This window comes from Theobroma cacao, chromosome 3, assembly GCF_053813885.1.
Source record: "Theobroma cacao isolate CCN51 chromosome 3, ASM5381388v1, whole genome shotgun sequence".
Classification (NCBI taxonomy): Eukaryota; Viridiplantae; Streptophyta; class Magnoliopsida; order Malvales; family Malvaceae; genus Theobroma; species Theobroma cacao.
The window spans coordinates 15,589,019-15,600,128 of NC_142641.1; the positions used below are offsets into that span (position 1 = coordinate 15,589,019).

The following is an 11,110-nucleotide window of genomic DNA, read 5'->3' on the forward strand; positions in this document are numbered from 1 at the left end:
AAATAAAAATTATAATATTTTATTATTTTATATCCCATAAGAAGACATATGAAAACTGTTTTAATTTTTTTTCTTAATATAAGACATTTAACATTAATCCACATAATTTTTTACATTGATAAAAATTTTCTTAGTTCCAAATTAAAAGACTTTTCACCTCACTAACGGAATCTAAATTGGATTAATATTGTTGTAAAACCAAACATGCATGCTGAAATCTGTTTCCTCGAAACCCGGTTTAACGTTTCTGGACTTTTCCGAAACCCGGTTCAGGACAAACATGTGCTTCCTAAAAGCCTGGCTGTTATGTAGGAAAAATAATGACTGGAGTAACTTGAAACTCGAAGCACAGCACCAGATAAAGAAATTATTTGGCCTTAAAATAAGAATGGGAGTCTTGTTGCTGGGCAACTCTTGCTCCTGTTCCCTGGTACTCCCAACTCCTCTTCAGTACTTTTGCTTCCACTCTGATTTCGTTTCGTATTCAACATAATACAAGAATTTTCTGTTTTGTTTGTTTTTTGTGTGGCAGTGGGCTTGGAAGAAACGTTCCCCGTTTTCCCTGAATTGCAATGGAAATAACTCCAAACGGGTGCTAGTCAAAGCGTTTTTCTTCGATCCCAGTGAAGTGCCCATCCTCAAACAAGCCGTTAAGGTCTACTAAACTTTCTTTTGTGTCTTTCATTACCTCAGAATCCTTTATTTACAACTCGTCTATGTCGTGGGATCTTCTCCTTTTTGGTGTTTTAGATTCCGCTGATGCTAGATGATACAATCTAAACTAAGTTATAATTACTGTTTGCTTTCTGTTTTCACTGGAATTGGATTTTGATTTGGTAGGTGTGACATTTTGTATGGATTTTGAGGTTTTGTCTCTTAAAGCGCCAATTTAGTGTACTCATCACATCAATTTCATTCGACTTGGATGATAAATTTGCTATGGAGAGATATCCTAGCATGCCAAGTTTAGAAAATAAGAATGAACTACTCTTGGTAAATGCCAACCGTTTTTAAGGTGGAGGATTCTTACTATATTTCTAGAACCTGCCGTCCTGCTTGTTGGAGGACAAATGATATCTTGAGTCAGGGAATACTTCTTGCTCCTTGTGTTGGTGTTCTAGCATTATATTTATTAGATTTCACAGGAAATTAGTTCTGTCATGAGCATGTTGATGATAGACTCTGCAAGAGTTTGACTTGGATGATGATTGTATAGGGTAGTTTGTGGCATGATCAGGATTTAAAGCATTGCTTGTTCATACTGTTCAAAAGTGTTGCTTGTCAAATACACAATGCTAGCTGCACTGTATTTATTTGTTTTTCCCTCTGTTTATTATAATTCCCTTAATAATCAATTTCTCTCCCAGTAGATATCAGGTTACCCAAAAGAAAAGCTTAGTTCAAAAGGAAAGTCTAATCTCCCATCTTCATTGAATTTGGAAAAGGCCCTATTTGAATGTTTTTCTTTCATTTTTTCCTTCTCTTGTTTTGTTAACAATATTATAGTTGAATTGGAAACAAATTTAAATGTATATTTTTGGATAACTAGAGAAAGAGATCTAAAGTATAAAACTGAAATACTCTTTTGATAAATCAAATGCTAAAACCTTTGACCCTAGTGGAGGATAGGCAACGAAATGAGGACTTCAAATGAAAAGAGTAAACAAATCACTTCAAATAATTTGTTCATTTTAGTTGATATTATTGTGAATTGTAGGAGGACTTAGTTCTGATCTAAAATAACTTATTTGATTGATTGCAGTTTGTTATTTGTGTCAGTGAATTCATACATCATAAAATCTTGTTTATAAATCTCAGTATGGGCCACGTTTTCTATCTCAACTAACTCCTAGGGCATGCAAGCTCTAAACTTACTGTTAGTTTGATTGCTAACAAGGGAAAAATGAGGCAGGTATATGATGGGTGTTTGCAAATGAGTTCTATAAAAGTGTAAAGCTACACATTAGTACATCATATTTCTTCTTATGAACTCAGTCCATAGAATTTGGGTAGTAATTTTATATATTCAAAACTATTTTAGTCAGTTAAAAACGACATGGCACTCTTTTTCTGGTAGGTTTGACTTGACATTCAAAACCAGCATTTAATCTACTTTTTAACTACTAACAATCTTTCAAATTAGGATATATAGCAAGTTAGAAGCGTTTATGTAATATTGGAAGGTGATCATTTATTTTGTGTCTAATAGCAATTGTTTGTTTTTTTCTGTGATAATCTTAGAGACCCAAGAACACTTGGGAAGAATGATGGAATATTTTTTTTTTCCTAGAGAAGAAAGATGCAATTAGATGCTCTTACTCTTTGTTCCTTAAAATTGGAAGGCCTAAATATTGAAAAAGCCCTTTTACTTTCCAAATTTTTTCAGATCACCATCCTTCTATTGTACCCAATTAAACCCTTACAATATTATTTTTGTTTAATTGAAACATTATTTTGCATGAAAAGCCACTAAAGTCAATTATTTTTCCACGTCAGCATCTACGGGTTGTTATTTTTGCCAAATTAGCATCCTTGTGGCAAAATAATATTAATGCTAAGTTGGTGCTTACATGGCATGTGACATAAGTTTACATGACATGCCACATCAGCATTTACACTGCCCTTTTTTGCTATTTATGTGTAATGTACATGTTGACGTGGAGATATAACCACTACATAGATGCTGACATGGCAAGATAACAAATTTTAGTGGTTTTCATACAAAATAAGAGCTTAATTAAACAAAAATAGTACTTCAAGAGCTTAATTGGACATAATAGAAGGATATGGGTTTATCTGAAAATTTGAGAAATGTAGTTCTTTTCTTTTTGTATTTTAGCCTACATTATACAGTCCATAAATTATTATTTAGTACTTAATTTTCTGTCGTTAATGAGTGATTGAATTATAAGAGTTAAAATTACGTAAATTGAAAGAATGGAAAAGTCCTTTAAGGTGTAAAGTCAAGAATCAAGAGCATATAAAGTAAGAAATGGGAAATGAAAAAGATACTTGACATTGGTAATAAGCAGAAAACTCAAATAAAAATGCTGTACTCTAGAGTGCGTTTAAGCTGTTGATTTTTAAGTATTTTCTATTTTCATAATTTTTCATTACTTTTATCTTTTCATATACTTGACTTATATTCTAGACAAGAGTTCTAATTGGAGGAAAGAGTAAAGACATTGATAAGGAAAGGATTGGCTGGAAGCAAATAAGTTAGCATTCAATCAAATTTAGTTGGAAAAGTAAGAAATAGGAAGCTATAGACATCTACATTTGAGGAAGAAGTGTGGTTTAAGATTAAGACTGAGTTGTTTGAAAAAATTGAAGAAGATTATGGAGTTGGAAATGTGAAGGGTAAGATCAGAAAAAATGAAAGGAAAATGTGTCACATGGTATAACAGTAAATAAAATGATTTATTTTACTTGGATAAATGTTGTTTTTATAATTTCTTCCCAATTATCAAATAAGTGAATTTTGTGGGTATGGAAGTGTGCAAATCCACCTATTTTCCTTCCATCCTCCCACTTCAATCCAAACAAGGGAAAGTTGTTTTCCTTTCCACCTCTTTTTACACAGTTCTTTCGCTTCTACCAAGCACAATGTTAGAACTTTTGGGTGGAATCTACATTGGAACTTACATGTAACACTAATATTATGTTTGGTAGGAGAGAAGATAAATGAGGGCAAGGGAAAAGGTAGGGAAGAAAAATGGAAAAAGGAAATTTGTCTTTCCCTCATGTTTGATACGAGTCAATGGAAAAGAAGTGGAATGTGGCATTGAGAATAAAATTGGAAATAAAATGAATAATTGTAGTTAAATAAGTGTTTTCCTTCCACTTTGCTTCCTCTCATGGATGAATTTTTAATTTTAGCAATGGGCAAGTTTAAAATCCACTACTCTTCTTTATTCCTTTTATTTTCTTCTCACCAAAAAAGGAATTTAGCTTTTTTCTTTCACATTTTCCTTCTAGCCATTGCCCCTTGACAAAATTGAGTGTGAATCATGTTCACATTTTTAGAAATTATGACTATCTTTTTAGGCAATATAATTAAGATTACTTATGGTTCATTAAAGAGAAGCTGACTTTGGAGCTGTGTTTTAGAACAATTAAGACGTATTCTGGGGGTTGTGCTATGACTTCATTGCTTTTGTAGTATGAAAAACATTATCTTGAACATATTGTTGAACTTGACTTCATTAGACGAATGGACTAGTTTGTAGTAGGGAAATCACGAGATTTATGTTCAAAAGTGAATCAGAAAATTTTCATATACTAGCTTCATACTCAATTTTTTTACACTTTTGATTTCTTTGCTATGGAATCTCACATGTTTTAAGCTTGTTGCAATATAGCTGCTTTGCATCTTTTGTAGTTAACTCCCAATGTGATCCGATAAATCAAGCTTTGGATCTCAAGTCCATTAGTTGGACAACTCTTTGTGATGTCACTAATTTATAATAACGTGCAAGTGTAGAATAGACAACATGACTGCATTCATTCTAACTTTGAGGTGAGAAATGGCAGGAAGCAAACATACCCATGTGGAGTATTACTCTTGGCTATGGAGAGAGAAAATTGACATTTGTGAATGGTATTCACTGATTTGGAGAAAACTTATGGGAAAATCCTCAAAGAAATTCTTTGAAAGTGTTTTAAAGGAGAATAGAGTTTGAATTTCATGTATCTAGGTATAAAGGACATTTATAATGGAGTGGCTACTTGTGTATGAACTCATGGAGAGATAATAGAGCATTTTCCAATAATAGGTCTCTACCCTAGTAATGGATGAACTTGGCAGGCATATGTGGGATATTGTACCTTGGTATATGCCTTTTGACTTGTTGATGATATGCTATTGATGAATGAGAACAAAACGGAGCTTAATGTCAAATTTGGGTTATGTAGAGCAAATTTTGAGTCTTTACATGTTCGAATTTTGTCTGTTTAAAACAGATTTTAGAATGTGAATGTAGTAAAAATAAAAATAGGAATAGAGTTAGTAAGAATTGAAGACCAATACATATTGTTAGTAATTTCAGGATCTTGGTTCAATTATTCCAAATTATGTCGAAACTGATGGAACTATTTCCTATAGGATGCAAGTGTTTATCCCAAAATTTCAATTTACAGGACAGTGCCTGAGTTCTAAATTTATCTAACATGCTCCTTAGATGCATGCCAACTAAACAATTAACATGTTTTGCACATAGACTCCGATGAAGAAAGCTTCAAGTTGATGAAATATTAAAGTAAGGCCTAGCAAGACATGTGGTTAAGAATTAATGAAAAAGAGGTGAGGTTCAATAGAACACTGGACCTTTACTTGGATACCATGCTATAAAGATACTTGGTTGACAAAATTATCTCAAAAGTTTAAATGTATAGGGAAAATTCAAACTTTTTATATGTAAGTTTTGACACCAAGCAGGATAGATGAAAATGGAGAAATGCTTTTGGGAAACTTTTGTAATCATAAAATTCTACTAAAATTTAAGGGAGTATTTAGTGTTGTCAATGCATGTGCCTAGGCACTAAGGCGTTGTGTAATTTAAGTACAGTGCCATGCACCCTTTGAAGTGCATGCCTTCTGTGCCGAGGTGTGTTCTTTTTAAAGATGAAAGGCACACTTTTAAGTGTCCCGTTGGTTTCTGTTGTTTTTGATTTGTTAGCTATTCTTCTAATAATAAAAAATGGACATTTCAGCTCTATTTTCAAGAATGAGAAATTAAATAATGTAGTCAATGCACAACATTTTTGTAGATGGAAATGAAGAAAACTTGAACTCTTATTTGACGATATTAATTATAATAACTCTTTATCTTTAAACGCATTAGGGAATGTAGTGGAATATGATGTTATAGTAAATTACTTTCTTGGTCACCTAACTTTTCAAGATTTCTTGTTTAGGTCATCTAACTCTCAAAAATAACATTTTGGTCACCAATGTTAAAAGATAATGGACCTCGCACCTAGGATTCCACGTTACCATACCTTGCTCATGTAGCATAACCACGTTAGCTATTCTACTCACATGATAAAAAGAAACTTAAAACCAAGGAATTAAAAAAAAGTTATTACCACATGGCAAAGCAGTGGAAGTGTGGTGAGTAGAATGCAACATGGGCAAGCCAGTTATTTTTTTACATCTAATTGACCAAAACAATAACATTTATAAACATTAGTGACCAAAATGTTATTTTCTAAAGTTCAGTGACCGAAACGTAAAATCTCAAAAAGTAAGGTGATCAAAAAGGTAATTTACTATATATTTTAAGCTTATTAGATATAATTTATAGAAGTTTCTTTGTGTATATATTAACTATCTTGTAGAAATTAGCAATTTTTGTTCACTCAGGCAAGCACTTTTTCTGCACCTTACAGCCTTGGGCAGTGTGAGGATTCCAGCACCTAGAGTGCACCTTGTGCCTTTGACAACACTGGTAGTTTATAGACTATTGATAAAACCAATTATATCCCATGTAGTTGAATGTTTGGCATTTTAATTGTCAACATACCCATAAAATTGAGTAGCTTAGACATGCCAAAATAAAAGAAAAAAAATTAAAAAAAGAAGAAAGATAAAATTGGTAATGGTGCATAAGGGAGGGTCTCACCATTTGAGAAGTATGAGTGAAATAATTTGTTTAAGGTGCATTGAAGATGCAAATAGGAAATATAAATTCTCTTGTAAGAAGATGTGGATTACGGATGATAACTGTGTGATACAAATACCAAAGACAGTGGTTTTGGAAACTTTGTAAGGACTTCATTTCTATTGAGCTATTGAGGATATGGTCCCAAATAGAGCGCAATGGCACAACATAATCCATATGGCCAACCACATGTAGTTGGAAAAGTCTTAGTTTATTGTTGGTTTCATTGTAAGTTTTTCTCTTAGTGACTTGAAATTCTTTTTTGAACTTGAGTCATCGATTGCACTTGTATGCTTGCAATGTTTAAATCTTAGCACATTTCATTTATTGTGCGTTTCTCTATTTTTTTTTTCTCCTAAAAGTTTTCTTGTGCATAGTTTAGGCTTTAGCATTTACTACACTCCAATAAGCATCTATACACAAATTGGGGAAATTGTCTCTGATATGGATTTCCATCCTTCGTTGTAAGGCTTAAATAGGTTTGCATAAATGCATGCATACTTGGTTTTTTTTTTTTTTGTTTTCATGTCTACTTAGATTGTTTTTCAGTACAGCTTGACAAATAATATTGACTTTGTAATTTTTAGGGCTTCTAGTTAATCAATTGGGAGTGTTTCCTTCTTCTCTGGATATGGTCCTTTCTTTCTCTTTTCATTTGATAGGCAAACAAGGCTGGAAGATAACCAGGCTCCTGCCTTGTGTTCATTCCCTGTTTATCTGGCCTAAGCTTCATGCTAATTAGCAGCTAGGACTTGAGCAGTGAGCAGCCCTTTCACCTCTCTGCTCTCCTGTTTATCTCTTATCCTCTGTCTGCTGGTATGCTGTTGCATGCACTTTTTCCAGTATGACAGGATAAAGCCTAACTGGAAGCTTGTTGTGGTTATAAACATGTGAGAGCTTGTTGATGAGGCCGTAAAGAAGAAAATCTTTGGAGTTTAAAACATTTGCAAGCTACAGTTGCATTGACTCTGTCGTTATATCAGTTTTCTCATTGATGCTTGTGATACTTCAAAGAAGGATTTTGGGAGTGAGTACTTTAGGATCATACTATATCCCTTCTTCCTAAAAGTGAAGTTCAATCATTTTGAGTGTATCCAATATGATAATTTTGAGAAAAATGAGCAATGTTTCATTGTGAAGATGTGATGGAAATATTGTTAATTCTAAGGTTGCGAATATTAGTTGGGGATTTAAGTAAGACATTGTTTTATGTAAATTTTATATATAAATATATGTCAAGTGGAGTTTCTCAGATTTGTCTGCAACTGAACAGTATTTACCAGGATTATGGAGCATTGTAGAGTGTTATTCACTGTTTGAAATTAAATCCCAGTAATCATTTTCATGAAACACTAATTAATTGCTTTATAAAACTACATCATTGGCTTAATTCTGCTATCAGCTAGATTTTTTGCTTAGCTGTTACTGACTTGTCTCTCTTTCAACATGGTATTTCATGTCTGTTTAGGAGCCAGTGGCCTTTATGGGTGGAATGTTTGCTGGGATTTTGAGGCTTGATTTGAATGAAGATCCATTAAAGGAATGGGTTGCTAGAACTGTGGAAGCCTCTGCGATCGATGTGGAAAGAATTTCTGGAAAAGGGTTCAGAGAGGAGGAAGACACTCCTCAACAAATTGAGATAGAATGATGGCTACCTGGGGTCCTACAACACAGCAAACCTGTTGTTTATAAAGTGGCCAATATACTAAAAATTCACCGCTAGTGTTGCTTTATTAATGACAATAGGACTATTTTAAGCATTTAATTGTCTCGTAATTTTTCTTATCTTAGTTTTATATATACTAATATCTTTACTATTGATAAGCTCTCACGTAAGTTTAGTATTACAAATCACGTAGTATCTATCCTATTAATAGTACTATGAATCACGTGATACTAATTTTTTTTGAAAGTCACATGATACTAATTGAGTGAGTGAAACTCATAAATCAAAATGATAAAATTAAAAATATGTATAATATTTTAAAACGTTTGAATTATTCAAAAAAATTTAAATAAATTTTTATTTTTAGTGTTAAATCAGGATTTTGTATTTTTGTTGGCAGCTTCACTCTAGTTTTAGAATGACAAAATTGATAGATCTAAATATGTTTTGAAAATGCCTAGAAAATGTTTTTAAACTTGAAGATATCTTCAAGGGTTTTGAAGTTGATTATGCAAAGAAATATTTTTTAGACATTAAAAATCAAAATTACCCACTTTAAGAATTGACATTTTCAAAGTAAAGAATTCATTCTCAACGATATAGAAAGCAAAATCTATTTTCTTCTTACAGAAAGAATCAATTCTTTGGATAGAAAAAATCAATTTTGGAAAGCGCAAAAGCTACTGGAATAGGCAACAACTAACAACTCGGAGAGGAAGAATCGATTCTAGAGAAATAGAGAGCAAACTCAAGAAGTTCAAGCATGAAAGAATTGGTTCTCTATAAAGCAAATATCGGTTCCAAGCAGAGAACGAGTCAATAAGCACAAGTCAGAAAAGAAAGAATCAATTCTCAGAGAAGCCGATGTCGATTCTCGAAACTCTAAAGAGAAAAGTCACAAACTTGGAGAATAAGAAAGAAATGGGATGAACAGATAAGAATGGAGCGTTAAAAACAAATTTCAAATTTAAAATTTGGCACCTAACTACGGAGAAGAATCGACATTTAGTGGAGAAGTCAATTCTCAAGAAAACCAGAAAAGTGCAACCTTTAAATCCAGCTAAGAAGAATTGACACTTAGAAAATGAAGAATTGATTCTCAACAAATAGAAAGTTTCAAACTTTGAGCTTGACATAAAAGAATTGACACCTTAAGCACAAGAAGTTAGTTCTATCAAGTTCCAAATTAAAGCAAATGTCAGCTCTCGATATGGAAGAATTGATTCCTCAAATACGATAAACTTGATCCAACTGGCCTAAACATTCAAAAAATCATTTAAAATTTAACCCAACGGTAAATTCTCTCAAGCCCTATAAATACTTGCTGGTAATGCATCAGAAAAATGAGAGAGAACAAGAACAGAACTACAGCAAAGAGCAAAAGCAAGAAAAGTTGAAAAATCATTCCTTTGATTCAGAAAAAAGCAAAAATCATAGCAAGATAATTCCTTTCTTCATCATTATAAACTTATGAGCTAAAATATTCCTTCATCAATCCTTACTACTCAGAAATCTCTCATCTTTTTGTACTTAAATTGCTTACTAACTTGGTTAAAGGTTTTAAACTCCATACACATTCTAGAATCTATTGTTGTTGGTTATACCTCCTCTTGAAAAGGTAAAGTTTGGTTATTCATCCATTGAAAAGGTAGAGAGGTTGTGCATGATTCTTAAAGGACAGTTGGTTGTAAAGGTTGTGCTTGATCCTAAAAAGGTAGCGACGTTTGTAAAGGTTGTGTCATGATCCAAACCTGGGAGTTGTAACTGGTGCACAAGTTCAATAGGAGAAGCTCCCGAGACCTCGAGCAAACCTAAAAAATATTGATCAATTCAAGCGTAATACGCATATCGATAGATTTTCATAACCAACACATATTCATTTAATAAGATAACTTCAAGTTTATAAACATTACCCCATGGTACTTAGTTCAAACACATTACCTAAACATAATATTCACAAGCCATACATTGGTTAACATTAGTGGGTTCGTCCTATACAACCTTTAAACAAATAATGGCAACACAGTGCCTACATTTTCAAAATATAACATAATTCTAAAATTGAAAATTGGAAACGAAAATGACTCAAAATTCAGTTTCGGTGGAGTGGACATGTCAAATAGAGAATGCCTACCAAATACCAAAATTGTCTATCTAGAGATGACGCTAGCCATGTAAATCTCGCAGCCTACTTATTTGCACATGGTACAAATAATGGAGTAAGTCATCAAATGCTCAATGAGTGGGAGCTAAACATAAGAATTATAATATAAATATATATATATATATATATATATAGACATAATCCAATCATAATACAACATGACTACTTGCCAAACATCTTCAATAGATTAACGATGCGCGGATCATCCTAATATCCCTACACACACATCTCATTATACTAAGTCTTGCCGTGATCACCTCTTGAACGACGTAACTGCTATCATAACCCATCACATTTATGTGTCTATAAACCATGCATATTAAATTAAGGCTTACCTTTAAAGCCGTTACCAAACTAAGCTCCATAAGCACCCTTTTGTGCACGGAGAACAACATCGGAATTCAAATTTAATTTGCTTACCTTGTAGCTTTTCCATCCAATATTATTCACATTTCATTTAGTCATCAATAATCACATAATCAAATAATATAGCATGCTATTCACAATCATATCATCATAATCAAAGCACAATCAATGAGTGGTCCTTTTTAAACATAGTCAAATCACGTATGGTGGCTAGTTGATCGAGTCAAATCATGCTCGATGTCGAAGCAATTG

General features: G+C 32.8%; 1 protein-coding gene across 1 annotated transcript; it reads left to right on the forward strand.

Moving 5' to 3' along the window:
- The first annotated feature begins 270 nt into the window (after positions 1-270).
- On the forward strand, positions 271-8,486 carry LOC18604527 (UPF0426 protein At1g28150, chloroplastic). Its single transcript, XM_007037054.3, has 3 exons — positions 271-430; positions 533-655; positions 8,131-8,486. Exons 1-3 carry the CDS (start codon positions 281-283, stop codon positions 8,308-8,310), a joined length of 453 nt encoding a protein of 150 aa, XP_007037116.3. The 5' UTR covers positions 271-280; the 3' UTR covers positions 8,311-8,486.
- Positions 8,487-11,110: the final 2,624 nt, after the last annotated feature.

Excerpts from the sequence above, each read along its gene's own strand:
- LOC18604527 (XM_007037054.3), top strand. The coding sequence starts at position 281 with ATGTGCTTCCTAAAAGCCTGGCTGTTATGTAGGAAAAATAATGACTGG. Across the intron at positions 431-532 it reads ACTCTTGCTCCTGTTCCCTG|TGGGCTTGGAAGAAACGTTC; the intron begins GTACTCCCAACT and ends TTTGTGTGGCAG. Across the intron at positions 656-8,130 it reads TCCTCAAACAAGCCGTTAAG|GAGCCAGTGGCCTTTATGGG; the intron begins GTCTACTAAACT and ends ATGTCTGTTTAG.